General features: G+C 41.9%; 1 protein-coding gene across 4 annotated transcripts in view; it reads right to left on the reverse strand.

Moving 5' to 3' along the window:
- Window positions 1-15,330, reverse strand: part of DST (dystonin) — a 294,261-nt gene extending 278,931 nt beyond the window's left edge. For 2 of the 4 annotated variants that reach the window (XM_036379364.2, XM_036379363.2), the window contains exons 1-2: window positions 15,036-15,310; window positions 14,523-14,584 (exon numbers count right to left, since the gene is read on the reverse strand). In XM_036379364.2, coding sequence (XP_036235257.1) covers window positions 14,523-14,584; window positions 15,036-15,216 — 243 coding nt within the window. In that variant the 5' untranslated portion in view covers window positions 15,217-15,310. Of the gene's footprint in view, window positions 1-14,522; window positions 14,585-15,035 lie in introns of all 4 variants that reach the window. The other 2 variants (XM_036379370.2, XM_036379365.2) reach the window with 2 other exon arrangements.
- Window positions 15,331-15,646: the final 316 nt, after the last annotated feature.

Genomic DNA, 15,646 nt, shown 5'->3' on the forward strand with positions numbered 1-15,646 from the left:
CTAAAATGCTGTTATGTTGGTAAATTGAAACAATCAAAAGTATGGCCCTGTGAAAACTGGACTTCCTCCACTAAAAAAAAAAAAAAAAAAACCAAACTGTATTTCCTCCACTAAAAAAACTGGATTTTCTCACTGTTCATGAGACAGTAAGGGAAGACAGTGTCTGTCCTGGACACTCAGATGGACAGACAAACAGCTGTCTTCATTATTTAAATGCATTCCACTTTAAGTAAATGTACCCTTAAATGGCCAAAAGACACAAACACACATTTACATACACATGCTAGTAATTGCTATAGATAACATTGCATGCAACAGATGATGTAGAAAGGCTGAAGTGGGAAGGTGGAGTAACTTGCAGGGAACAACCTTCTACACATGAGCACTGGAGAGGAGGGACAGAAATAGAGCCCAAATCTCCTTAGTCAGTCCGGGAGGTCCATGTCTGTAGTGCATCAGGGCTGTGCAATACATATGATGCAAAGGTACAGCCAACGTTTCCTGAGCCTTTTTTTGTGATGCCTCCTACTCTACAGAAGCAATGGAATCACTCAGAGTTTAGGAAGGACAGACACCCCGTGTCCGAATGGAAGCAGGACCTGCCCATATCAACCAAAGCAAGCAGTGCAGTGGAAGCCACTGCAGCCAGGAGGTCTGTGCAGATTTAGGAGGGTCTCCAAACATTCCAAGGTGTAAATCTGAGACTGGGACACGCTATTGCAGCAGGAAAGCTTGTTGCCCTGTTTTCCTTCCACACTGTGAAATAGCTAACAGATACTTACAATGTATCATTCAACGCGGTACTAGGGACTATTCGGGATGAGAGGGAAAAGTACAGCTCAGGGAGCCTGCTATAGAGGGGCTTACTGCTGGTGGAAATTTCCTTTTAGAAAAAATGCTAGTGTGCATCAGGGATTATTCCATAGCAAGTGAAAATATTCCTTAAGAGACCAAGACATCCAGCAAATCTATTCCAAGTTCTGAAATCAGAATAGATTTTCTAAATGTTAAATGCATTATGGTTTATTTATGTGAGGGCCACTGGCCAGAGCCTTGTGATATACCCTGCACTGCTCCCTCGCCACAGTCCCATCCCATTAGCTGGATAAAACTCTTCAGGAAAGTATGTTTATGTAACAGAAGAATTTGATAGAAGCTAAGCAGCTCTAAAAGTGCTTAGAAACACATGCCAAATAGGGATTTAAGTATGTGGGTCTGTCTCACCAAGTGGCTTCACCTCAAAATATGTCTAGGTTTATTGATTATTATGTTTCAATATGAAAAAGTCACCTGTGATTTCCAGAAAAATCTGTTTATAGACAATGTTTTGCCTTGATATTTTCTGCATTTTTTTTTCACTTTTGTGGTTTATTACTAGCAAGAAAATTGGATCTTTATCTCTTTAAGAGCTCATCTGCTTCTGTTTGCTGAGGCTCATTCTTCTCTTGAAGTCATAATCTGCCTGCAGTATCACAAATAGTTGCTGTGAGGAGGATTATAATGTGATAAAGGCAGAGGATCATGATTTCAGGTGGAAAATTAATTCTGTATCTACAAAGATAATATTACAAGGGCAGAGTCCTCAGACCAAATCCCAAAATGCTTACTCATTCCTGCAATGGGACTTTGCCAGGGCGAAGAGGCAAATCCAGAATATTTCAAAATTTAGTAATCAAAAATGAAGACAGGAGGCAAAAGTGATGTAACATATGGAAGCTGCTACTCCTATGCTCAGTGCAAAATTAGGGTGCCTGGTGATTCCTTCTAAACAGTAAAATGAACAGAAGCTTTTTGTGTCATTTATCCCTCAGTTTAGTCCAGAATTATAAACATCATATTAATACAGCAATCAAAATTAAAACCATGGAAATCACACAAATATTTGTTTGGCAAAGACAGCACTATTTTTGATGTTAAGTCAGTGCTCATAGATGAGCAGAAAAGTGTTACAAAATGCTCAGGGAAGCACAGTACACCACCTGAGCCCAAATCACTGAGGAAAAGCTGGAGATTTTAAAATTACAGGAATATTACAACGAGGTTGCTCTACCACCATAAAGCAATTTGTAGTTTCCAGTATCATGTGAATGCTGTGTCACTGAGCAATGAAAACCTTGTCTTGTTCTTTGTGCTGGGAGGGAGTTGCTCATTCCCAGAACCTACTGCCTGACTCATTTTTGTGCTGTAAAATTCTGAACAACAAGGCAAACCAAACAAAACTTCAAACATGTATTTTTAGAAAACCTGTCTTCCAAATACCAAAATAGCTGCACAAAGATTTACACTAAAGTAATCTTCCTTAAAGAAACAACTCATATGACCACCAGAACCAGCTTTAGACATATCAGAGGAAGACACGAGGCCAACTGAACCTGGAATTATCTTCTCTGCAAAAGCATTAATGTGCATCCTTCCAGTTAGAGTCTGTTGGAATCCAGGAAGAGTGATCTTCCTAATCAAAGCCTACAGCAAACAGGAATGGAGAGGTGTCTCTGGAGGCTGTTGCAGGGCCAAAGGCTAGTTCACCTGGTCTCAAGTGAGCTTTTCTGCATGAGGAAGCAGGCTGGGGAGATCAGCCTTTTTTAGCTGAAATTCATCCTTTTAAATCTCTGAGTGTTGGGGGTTTTGGTTTGTGGATTTTTTTTTGTTTGGTTGGTTGGGTTGTTGTTGTTTGGTTGTTTTTTCCTCTTAAATGGGGTGTGATAATATTGAAAGAACCTATTCTGTCTATCTTTAGACTCAAATTGATGATGAATGTTGCCAGCCTGGCCACGGCATGCCAGAGCACACTGAGTAAAATTACTTTCACAATAAGGTGCTCAGTAAAAAATCCCTCATCCATCCAAGTTTTAACTTCACAGTTCTGATTCAGTGACTAATTCCTTGTCTATAGAAACATGTGTGGGTTTTCTCTGGCCAAAATTCAGCAGACATCCCCTCCCCAGGTTTGCCTTTGAGCCACCAAAGCCAGCAGGTGAGGGAACCACTCCCTCACAGCACTTATTTCTCTGCATTGGCCATACCCAGAGCCCGGACTGACCACTTCACTCACACACATCCATACTGTGAGTATCCAAATTAAACAGGATGGATCAGACCCATGGTGACTAGGTTTTGGTCTGCCTCCAATCTGGTATTCATCATTCCATATTTTATTGTAAGAATTCATTTTATTTTTCTCCTTCTACATGAAATTATTCTGGTCTCTTCCATCACTTTTTTTTCCTATGAGAGTTTCACATTTCCTCTTTCATGGATATCACTCTTGATGGATCCCCATAATTCAGTACAGTACTCTTATAAATACTGATATATATAACAGTAGCACATGTTTTTCTGTTCTGTTTAAGCATTTCCCTTCCCATCTCCTTTCAAATGAGGCTACACATCTGAAAGTAGTCCTCACTGAAATGTTCAAAGTCATTCAAAAAGCCCTTTCTGAAAATCATAAACCTAAAACTTAAAACGTGGCTAAAGACTTTTCTCTGTGATGTACTCAACCTTGCATTTGTTAACTTCATCATGTGTATTTATTTGTCCCATTTCTTCAATATGGTCTGGTATTTGATAACCAAATATGTCATACTCTGTTATCCTTGTTGTGCTTTTGCTTATTCTCATTCCTAATCCATTCCTCATGAAAATAGGAATTTTAAATTGCCTTAAAACTTGTCTAGCTTTTGCTTTTATTTAATTTTACAGATAAGAACATATTGAATAATGTATTGACCCTTTTTCTTTCACTGTCTTAGTTTTTCTGTATTTATTTTTAATTCTTTGTCTGATACTTTATTAGCATCAGATGAATATATCAGTGCTACCCCACGTGTGCATTATTGCTTTAGTGATATAAATCTCTGACTCCTCCATTCTTTCAATGTGCAATTGTATTAATTCACCAGATTCTTCTCCTCTTCATTCTAGTTTTTACTAGCCCTACTGCCTTCATCATATGTTATCTCTATTTTTATGCTTGATAAGAAGCCATATTCAGTTTTCATTTTTTCCAGTGTATAAGTATTTTATGTAGAATATATTGGTTGTCAGAATTCTGATCTTGGGACCCAACCTTTGCAGCCAGTATGGGTTTTTAGAGTCAGTAAGCATTAACATCAATAGAGGTAAAAGTGCATTATCTGATGTCCAGCTGAAGTCAACAGAAATCTTTGCATTAACTTCAGTGGGCACTGGACTGCAGCCAGCTTACCTTCTGGCAGAACTTCAGCAAATCACAGAGAAAGTGCTAGCCAGCATCAGGCCACAGTTCAGTGACAGCAGAACTCAAGTGTGTTTGCAAAGGCCTTTACAGATATTTGAGTAATTCCTGTAGACGAAGGTGCACTAATAAATATCAAAGCCAAAAGGAGTTTAGATAGGATATCCAGATTTGTGCTCTTGCTTTTAAGGTTTCTGACAGTGGTTGTTTGTGCATGAGAATTATCATCTGTTACCATTGTCAACTAATAGCCTCAAGAAATAGCCTTCAAATTGGCAGTTACCACCTGTCTAAATCTTGGAAGCTTTCATGTCTACACAACCCACAGCATCTTAGGGCCTGCAGACGTTTATATGAGTAGCATCAAACCCTTCTCAAGATGCTGGCATTCTCAGCTGTTCTACAGACAGGCTGAAATATAATTAAACCCTATAGTTGGAGAACCTACTTCAACTAAAATGGCAGGTTTAAATTAATTAACTTTATTGTATGAAATTCCCCTGCACACTGAAAGAGAAAAATTTGAGATTCTTTCTGCTACATAGAAAAACATATATGTATATGTATAAATATGATATATCTATCCCTCTGAATTGTAAGAACAGTTCTAAATTAAAAAGTGGCAAAGATTGCATTATTCCCCTCCTTCCTCTTCCATAGTGATTTCCATCCCAAATATCATCAGTTTACAAAGAACCAAAGAAAACCCCACAACATTTATTTAACTGCCAGTTCTGCAAGTTCCACCCAAAATCCAAGATTCAAGCTAAGTTCTCCAAGATATTTATGATAAAGATTGCTAAGTAATGTAAGGTGTACATTTTCTATCCCAGGAGGATTACCTACACTCACTGAGTGTATTACTTCACTAACACCCAAGGAGGATACAATTGTGTTTGTTCTATTTTGACTCTATCAGAACTAAAAAAATTGACCACAACCTTTTTTTTTTGTGTGGTTCTCTTGATAATTTTTTAATCTTACGAAGGGTTACTCATATAAAGAATCAGGATTTAAAACATAAAATATAAGATTTTACATTCAGTTTCTCATTCCACTCCCTCATTAGCAAGCTTTCACTGATGCTGCTTTGCATGCCTTATGTTTATTTAAGGAGATATTATTCTTATCTTACAAAATCTAAACTCTAAGCAGTGCTGGAACCATTTCTCAGATATTGAAGACTGTGATTTGGCACATGCAATATTCCAAGATAAGTCCACATGTTCAAAGGCATTTAAAGCAATTGCTTTTTACATAACCTGAACAAGATTACTTTCCCAACCGAGTTTATGAAATAGAACATCAATAATCTCCTTTCCAGCTCCTAATCAGGTCCCCCCATGTAAATACATAGGAGTCCTTGTATTTAGGCATTTAGGAGCCCCTAGGTTTAGGTGTGAGTTTAGAATACAGTGTCCAATAACCCATGCTAAATTAACACTGCTGTTTAACATGACACGTTTGGTTTTTCCTGTCATAAGGTCAGGGTTCCTATCAAAGCACAGGTAAGTTGTAACATTAGGAAAATCTGATGATCTGCAAGCAAACACACAAATGGCACACACACACACAAGGCACCCTTTAAATTCTCTTTCTGTCTAAAGCTATAAGCCACAGAGGCCGGCCCGTCCTCCAGGCAGCCCTATCGTTCTCAGACAAGGCTTGCAGCTCTCCACAGCAGCTTTGCAATGGCTTGTCCCAGTTCCATCCCTGTTACCTCAGGGCACTGCAAGCCTCCCTAGGAAGGGAACAATTATTTAAGAACAAAAAAATCAATGTGCTGCTTGATCAGTGGTCTGCAAGGGAAGGTTTAATTTAAAATATACTAGCACATTCCCCTAGCATGTCCCCTTTCCAGCCCTGCTTCCTCTGTTTTCCATCTTTTAATGTCTCCTCATCTTGGGCAGTGTCCAGTAGATATCAAGGATCTGCCAGAAGAAATTAGCTTTAAATATTAAAAATACGGTAAGAAGCTGAGTAAGAAATAAGAGATTGCTAAACCATAGCAGTGCTGCCAAACATCTAATACAAAGAGATTACTCTCTTTTCTCTGGTGTGCTTGTTTGAAACACAAACTGGTAAGAGAATATATCCCACCACAGCATGTGAAGATGTGTCTGTACTTCTTAAATTGTAAAATAGATGCATAACTGATGAGACACTTTGCAAGAATATATTATAAAAAGCTAACTAGGCTAGAATTCAGGTATCTATTAAGATAACTAGATTCAGATACCAACAACATACCTGAACAAGTCTTTGCTTCCTGTTATCACCAATAAAAAATTTAGTCGACACATTCAGTGAGGCTTGAAGAACCATTCAGCACATCCTGAAGCAGACATCAACACTAGGGCAGCTGAGCAGTTCTACAGACTATAATCTGTAAATGCCTACAGTGAGCTTGTTGGGCTGCATAAGGGGATGCTGTTTTTACAAACTCACTTTCCAACTCCTACCTTCACATGAAGGAAGGTAGTGGAGGCAGATCAGAAAAGAACTTGGTTGTATCATTTTGTTCTTTCTAGAACAAGGAAGAAGGATAAATACAATACCTCGGCCTGACATGATTATGTATTTCAGTATAATTTGTGCTATCAATTTATTGAATCATCAATTAAGCCTGTAGTATCTGTGTTTCACTTCCAGTCTGCTCTCCTACCTACCCCACCATCCTGAAGCAGAGTGCCATATTTAAACAGCTGAGTGGACAGGGGAGATAAGGACATTGGCACAACTTGCAAGAAAAGTGTCTTTGCCCAAACATCAAGTGCAGTTAGTTTCTGTAGCTGATATGGTGTTTTCACACTTCAGCCACAGCTCATGTTTCATTCCCACTGATGAGTCAGGAACAGCAAAGCTCTGACTCTCCTTGATGCAAGGCAGTAGGGCACAAGGGAGCCCAGCAGGGGCTCAGACACTTTGGGTGCAAGTAACCAGAAAACAAGTACCCAGGCTGGCTGCTGAACCAGAAGCACAAGGAACAAGCACAAAACCAAGGCAGCTTTGCTAACACTAAGCCAAGATCAGCTGTCTACACTGTGAGCCTGACATGCTAAAGCATCTCTGCCACACAGTGCTGAGTCCTTGCCCCGGGAGGCTGGAGGAGCCCATGTGCCCACTCTGCAGAGCCCAGGAGGCTGGAGGGAAGAGCCCATGTGCCCACTGTGCAGAGCCCAGGAGGCTGGAGGGAGGAGCCCACGTGCCCACTGTGCAGAGCCTGAGACCCCTCCAGGCTGCAGAGCACGTGGAGCAGGGTGAGCAGCTGCAGCTCTGGCTGGTGTCCTCTCGTGTCTGACATGGCCAGGCCCCAAAAAGCCAGCTCAGCTGAATCAGATCCTACATGAAAACATCAAGGTGACTTCACCCTGTGCTCTGCACATTCTTCCCTGGCATATCAAAGGTGCCTCTACTTAAAACAGTCTGGGAATGGAAGAGCGTGTGAGTCAGGTTTCCATGCCCAAGGAAAACACATCTAACAGCCCTGGAGCAGCCACAACCCCAAGGGTCACACTACCCTGTTCATGCGATGCTTTCCTACATTTATTACCCTCAGACTAAAGAGCTTATCTGTTTCTGAAGGAACATGCACAACCTGATCTGTCACCCTTATAATCTACCTGCAATAACTGAGAAATCAGTGCAGATGATTAGGCTTTTCTAAGCAGTGTGTGGAGCCCTGCATGATCCCTTCTGTCTGTGGAAGAACAGTTTCTACCGGAGATGTGGTAATACATGTTCTCACTGCAAGTATGACCTCAGCTATTCTAATTCATGGTTTCTTTCAGTCTGAGGTTTGTTTAGGGCAAAAGACAGTAGCTAGAAGTTCCCGTTCTGTACACGTGTACAATGTGTCTGTGAACAGGCAGATGGCCACAAGCTGTGCTCCCCCTGCGTCCCTTTAATACCAGGGTTCTGCTTGTGTGTACAGGGAGTGTGCACTCAAATGGCACAGAGCCCAGCTGAACTGCAGCTCATCTAAAACCCACATTTCCAGAGACAGTAGTAGATACTGAGAAATATGGATGTCTAAATACTTACATGATAGCCATAAGGTTGTTGGCATAATTGTGTATTAATGGGAAACTAAAGAGTAAGAAGAACTTTTATGAGGTAATGTACCTTTATGCAGTGGTTTTCCCAGTCCTGCTAGAGAACCATGAGGATGCATTCACTTATAAAGCAGGTCCCAGGACCATGCCTGACCACTGAGGTGTACCATAACACAATGTCAGTACTTTTTAGGTGATTAGTGGAGCTCAGAGGTGATTCCCTCAGCATTTCAAAGCTCTGCAGACCATCAGAATCCAGAGCAGAGACGCAGACAACCAGAAGGCTATATAAATACATTAGGCTTTGTACACTACATTCTAGTACAGACTAAAAGTACCCAAGTTAACTCCTCTGGAGTTAGTTTAGCTCATCACTCGAGCAGTCTGGCTGCAGCAACCAGACAAATGCCATCTATTTGGTGATACAACTGCTGAACAGGCTGCTCCTCAGCACAGACGAATATTTGTGGGCTATCTAAAGGCAGCACTGCTGTGACTAAAGCTGACAAAGAGTGATGGACAGATGACATATAGTAAACCAAATCTCAGTGATACCTAGTTTGCCATGTGACAGCTCAGTGTGGCACACTCTGTCTGGGCCACATTATTTGATATGTTATGAAAAATGGACAGAATGGTTTGTCCTTATACAGTGTAACCTGTATTTATAGCTCTCCATTCATTCCTATACGTAAGTGCTCTCATACAGCTAAGTAAACTATTTATTTTTTCTCAGATTTATTTTCTTTTGAACCTGTTTCTTAACTCTTAGACAGCTAATGGAAAAATAGTTTAAACATCCTGAGGGAAATCATGTCAAACACAAAGGCAAAATATTTTCAGGCTGATTGAACTCTGTAAAGACAATGAAACATCCTTTCAATAGGTGAATGAATGTATTTTGCTGGCTAGTCCTGCACATTTGTGATGCTTGTTGGATGCACTCCCTCTGATCAAACAGAAGACTCAAATTCAGCTTGGAGGGTCTGCTGATTTCTCCTTTCACTGGAGCTGTACATATCTGGAGCAGTTTCTAAATAACTGCAATGCTCAGGATGAATTATGGTGCAATTCTTCAAAGACTATTCGTTATTGTTTTGTAAGATAACTAGAACTGTATTTTTAGGCAACTGTCTCACAATCAGCCTCAGAAGGGGCATGATTATGGCAAAGGTACACTTAGGGATAAGTTTATGAACAATTTTCTGGGCATCTGAGCTGACAAAGTAATATATACATTTCCTGAAGATTGTTGTACTATAGTTTTGCACCCATTGTACCATAATGGATGATTTAGAAAATCCATTTACTCTTTAAAAATATCATCAGTTTTGGATGAACTATTTCACTACCAGTCTAGTCACAACAATACAGAATCACAATGTTGGAAAAAACCTTCAAGATCATCGAGTCCAACCCATGCCCTAACACCTCAACTAAACCATGTCATCACCAAGTGCCACATTTAGTCTTTTTTTAAACACATCCAGGAATGGTGACTCCACCATCTCCATGGGCATACCATTCCAGTACTTTATCACTCTTTCCATAAAAAACTTTTTCCTAATATCCAGCCATTTCCCTTGGCACAGCTTAAGACTGTGTCCTCTCTTTCTGAAGTTGCTGCCTGGAGAAAGAGACCAACCCCCAGCTGACTACAGCCGCCTTTCAGGGAGTTGTAGAGAGTGATAAGGTCACCCCTGAGCCTCCTTTTCTCCAGACTAAACAACCCCAGCTCCCTCAGTCGTTCCTCACAGGGCTTGTGTTCCCAGCCCCTCACAGCCTCGTTGCCTCCTCTGGCCTGCTCAGGTGTCTCAAGGTCCTTCCCAAACTGAGGGGCCAGAACTGGACACAGCACCCAAGGTGTGGCCTCACCAGTGCCGAGTACAGGGGAAGGATGACCTCCCTGCTCCTGCTGGCCACACCATTCCTGATACAGGCCAGGATGCCCTTGGCCTTCTTGGCCACCTGGGCACACTGCTGGCTCATGTTCAGCTGGCTGTCAGTACCCCCAGGTCCCTTTCTGCCTGGGCACTGTCCAGCCTCACCATCCCCAGCCTGTAACATTGCAGGGGGTTATTGTGGCCAAAATGCAGGACTTGGCACTTGGACTTATTAAACTTCATCCTATTGGACTCTGTCCATCCATCCAACCATTCCAGGTCTCTCTGCAGAGCCCTCCTACCTTCAAACAGATCGACACACGCTCCCAGCTTAGTGTCATCTACAAATTTACTGATGAAAGACTCAATACCCTCATCTATGTCATCAATAAGAATATTGAAATAGACTGGATATACACAACCTTGTAGCCATCGCTCAGTGTACTAAAATGAAAATGCAGGGTCTGCAAAACTTAAACCACCAAATGCTGTTCCTTTGCTACAGACATGGTTAACACACACTGCCAGCCCTCACAGAGTCTTTTCACAAAGTGTCAACTCCTATTTATCTTACTGGTGTAAGATAAATAGGAGTTGACCTGGGTTATGCGAAGTCAGAATTTACAGTGGATTGTAAAACTTGTACTGATTTGTTTCCTAGTAGTTTTTGACCTGTAGTTCTCAGTGGAAGCATTCACTGAAAACTTGCTCAAAATATATGAGTCAAAATTAAATAAATACAAAGTCATACCATGTTGCGTGTGACTGCCCACTGACACTGATCCCCTCAGTTCCTAACATAAAAGGTAAGGTAAAGGAAAACTGTGAAACTCAGAGAAAATTTCTGGCAAAAGATTTATAAATCTGGTCACTTTTCCTCAATAACATGAAAACTGCTACTTTAGCAATTAGCACAACAATCCCTTCACAATCTCATAAAACCCAACCATTTATAGATCCTGAATGAGAACCTTCCTTTTCAACAGTTCTTACTACCAAATCAAAAGACATTAAGAATTATACCACTCAGATTAATTCCTACCAGCCTAAGGGCTAGAAGCTTACTTCCCTTTTAATTGAAGGTAAAAATCTCACATAATCCGGTGACTCCAGAGGCTTCAACTATGAGGAAAACTAATTCAGAAAGAAATTTAAATCACAAGAGGCAACACCAACACATTAAGCAATGCTTTTCAATTGAAAGGTACAGGAGACTTTCAGACCTCTTCCTAAGACATAAAATGATAAACATTGAAAGGAGTCAAGCCCAAGCCCACAAAGTATTCAGAGAAAATTCTTTTGCTTCATGAAAAAAACAACTTCTACAAAGAGCAGAAAAATAATAAAATTAGGGAATAATTTATGGCCTTTACAATAATAATAATAATAATAATAATAATAATAATAATAATAATAATAATAATAATAGGCCAAACAATTAATCATAGTCCCTACTTTGGTAAAACTCTTACTGAGTTATACTGTTATTTTGGTGGGGATTTGGTTTAGCACAGATATTTCATTCTACAACTGATTCTCAAAATAAAGACAGAGTAGTGCAAACAACTACATCAAAGTCTGATGTGTCATGTAGCAATGAATATTTCTGTTGGAAATTTACTTGTTTTCTTTTTAAAGCAGTGGCATATCTAGGTCTCCCTGAGATTAGGAATATTAACTATTCTGGGTGTGATTCCTTTGTGACTTCATGGAATTTCTGTAGTACCTGGGGAATGGAAAAATCTTAAGAGCAGTTACAGTCATAATGAATCTGAGGACTGTAAATAAAAAATATATTAAAAATTAGGCCTGAAAAACTTCAGATGGTAGCAAGTGTTAGTGGGGAGGTGGTGACAATAATTGTATTATCTCAAGAAACTCTCACATCTTCCTGGTTAATGTTTTCTGGTTTTAAGCACCTCTAACAAAGACAGACTTTCACCTACTTTATATTCATAATGATTCATGCAAATTTGCCTCCTTTTGAGGTAGGGGGTCAAGTGTTTAAGTTCATTCTATAATAAGTAATATCTGCATAGACTTTTGATGTATAACAATGAGGCATGTTTTGCAGACACATTAAAAATCGAGGCCCACAAAAATGGACTATTTGTGGATTCAATTCACCAGTGGCGTATAAAATTCAAAACAGAAGGACTGAAAAGATCATAAATACATTTTCAAATTTTGTGTCTACCCTCCCATAGTATGCAGTCTTATTTTTTATTGTGTGGTTCAGTATAAAAAGAAAAGGATTCAATAGTTCTCCCTGTATATTGACAATGAAGGCATGCACCATGAGAGCTGTGGCTGTGGCAAAGAATCTCAACATAAATTTGCACACATCTATTTTTTCCAAATATAAGGCTTTCCTGGCAGGCAGTCAATCATGCAGGAATTGCCAAGGCTCTGTAGATAGGGCAATTATAATTCTCTGTGCACTGCTGCTAGACCACCTGCACGTTCACATGTGATGGAAGTCTGATTTGAACCCAGCTCTCAGGAGATGAATGCCAACCCACTGCTATTTACTATCAGCCTGTTTTTCATTATCTTTTATTCTATTAAGAAACACTATTTATAACTACACCTGACAAACAGCTAAGCATGGTGGAAGCTAGCAGATGTACCTTGTGCCATAAAATTTGGAGCTGAGATATTACATTCATTTTGGGGGTGGGGGGATTATACAAAGCCCATATTTTCATGTATCATGCTTTGCTTTCATCAGCATTGTACTGCAGTTGGAAATGCGTAAAGTTTTGTGATGATTTAGATAGAGAATGTCGAATTCTGCTTCAGATAATGTTTCCAATATTTTTATTGGAAGTATGCCTGTAGTTTTTTCATTAATGAATTCTATTAGATTCATTAAAATAATATTTTACTTGAAAAAATATTGGAAAATGAAAATTTAATGATGTCAAATGAGTCATCGTTTCTCTATCAAAAGTCTCGTCAGAAAATGAAAGGAGAAACAGTTCTACCACTTATTTAAAAGAGCAGTTTTAGACTACTAGCTGTAGTATTCCATCTAAACAAAATACAGAAAATTATGAAAGAATATAACAGCTACTGTAGTATGTTTCACTTAATGGAAGCTTTTAGGAAATATTTTAAATTCATCTGCTTCTGACTGGATGATAAACAAATAACCACATGCTGAAGCAATAAAAATAAATTACTCTGCCAACTTCCCTCTGAAGTGTCACCATGCAGGATGGTACATATTTCAAAACATTAAACTTTATCTCCATCTAGGCTCAGGACTGAGTGAATTTTACATGGAAACCAAGCATTTCATATTGGATAAACTAAATAGCGAAAAAATATTTTGATTTCTAAAGGTACATATTTTTTTGTTTGCTTTACTGGAGCACTGGTGAACAACAAACTCAGGCTTTTCATGGTTAAAGATAGGATACTCTCTATGGCATCCTCTTTTTGTGATGGTGTGTACCAATTTCAAAATAGTTGAGAATTTAAAACTAATTGCCAATACAAACCGTGCTGCAAAAATGTATCCCATGCACACTTTTGAAAACATTAGTCATAATTGGATAATTTTCCCACCCACAGCAGGATAAGGGAAAATAATTTAAAACAAAATATCATTTGGGTGCAAAACTGTCTCTCAAGGCTTTCAGAATAATAAGCAATGGCATGAAGATATGCCTTAAATCAATAGCAGGAAACCAGGCAAGAGAAATATCTAGACAGAAGCTCTACAGGGCAGTGTGGAAGCAAAGTGGGTACTAAAACAAATATTATTTTTCATATTTTCCCAGTAATTACGCTCCTCAGCCAGAATCCCTAGGAAGTGGACTGAGGTTTGTGTTATACTTTCAGCACTGGCATGTAAGAGTTTTGATTCTCCTGACCTCTGAATACAAAGTCACACACCGAGGTCCCTGCCAAGCAGGATTTTAGTCTGGATCCTTCTGGGATCTCCCGCGGCAATATCCAAGGCAAGCAGGGAACTTCCCTGACGGGAGCAGGGGGCAGGTGAGGGCTGTGGGCACAGCCAGCGAGCAGGGGCTCTGCAGTCCCAAACCCACCAGCTCTGCACGCATTTACAGCGAGGTCAATAACTGGGCTCAGGGCTGCTTTTGGACACGGGGAGCTCTGGCACGTACAGTAAGCACAGCTTTTCTCCAAGTGACCAATTCCTTTGGGAATGACACCAATCGGCAGGCCGGTTAGGGTAACACAGATGAAGAGCTCATTTTGTGTTAGGAAGGGAAAAAACCAAACCAAGAGATGAAAGAGGACATTATGTTTTTCATGCAAAATGAAAAGTTTGCTATGTGATTTCATTAACAAAAGACCACGACAATAGGTACTCGGGTAAAGAGAACAACTTCTGACCTTGAAATTGCGTGCTAAATAAATTACCTCAGAGCGAAAGTGATGAGTTCTCATGACAGCATCTGGAAGGGAAGCAGAAAGACACACAGGCTCCACCAGCTGCACCTCGCATTTCGCCCCGGCTAACGGGTTTACCCCGCCACTCGCCCTTCGGCGCACACTCCGGGACGGCTCTGGCCCCTCAGGCACAGCCGACAGCTCCGCCCGACACTTATATTTAATTCATCGGGAAGAAGTTGGGCATAAAGTTCTGCTGCGCTTTGACACACCGGGGAGGGCTGGGGCGGAGGGGGGGGGGGGGGGCGCTTCCCAGCCTCTCACCTCTCTCCCTCTAGCCGAGGTTTCGCTGAGGGATGGGTGGAGACAAGGCTGCCGCAGTCCTGGGCTCGGCTTGAATTTTCTTTAAAGCCTTTGCCCGGCTAAACCGTGCCACGGCGGCCCTCCGGCGGCACAAAGCCGGGGATGGGCCGGGGACATCCCCCGCCACCCTCAGGGACCGGCAGCGTCTCTTACCTCGGCTCCTTGAGCGACCTGAAAAGACGGATTTGATGGGATGCCTCCCTTTCTGGAGCCTGCGGTGCCAGCAGCAGAAGAATAAAATCGTGGCAATGGTCCCCAGCAGCAGCAGGAGCAAGAAGAGGGCGCACTGGATGCTGTAGGGTCTCAGCAGGACCAGGAAAGCCGCGGCGATCATGGCTCAAGCGCCCGGCTACCCCTGTGCGTGCGCGGGTCTGCGGCGAGCGGCGGGGGGCCGGGCAGAGCCGGGCAGCCTCTCCCCCCGGCAGCGGGGCGGGCATCGCCGCCGGCACCGCGCTGCTGGAGCCGGCAGCCGGGCGGGAGGCGGCGGCGCGGGGGAGGAGGAGGAGGAGAAGGAGGAGGAGCGGGATGAGATTCAGGCCGTGACTCAGCAGCAGCAGCAGCAGCAGCCGCCGCGGCGATGGTTGCGGTGGGGCTGCCCCTCGGTGCCCGCCCGGCTGCCGGGAGCGGGGAGCGCGGCGGGCAGAGCCGGAGCGCCCCGGGCAGCGGCGGGCGGGGCGGGGCCGGCGCCGCATGGCAGCCGGCGCGGGCACGGCGGGGCGGGGCGGCAGCAGCAGCAGCAGCAGGAGGAGGAGGAGGTAGAGGAG

Source organism: Molothrus ater, chromosome 3, assembly GCF_012460135.2.
Source record: "Molothrus ater isolate BHLD 08-10-18 breed brown headed cowbird chromosome 3, BPBGC_Mater_1.1, whole genome shotgun sequence".
Taxonomy (NCBI): domain Eukaryota; kingdom Metazoa; phylum Chordata; class Aves; order Passeriformes; family Icteridae; genus Molothrus; species Molothrus ater.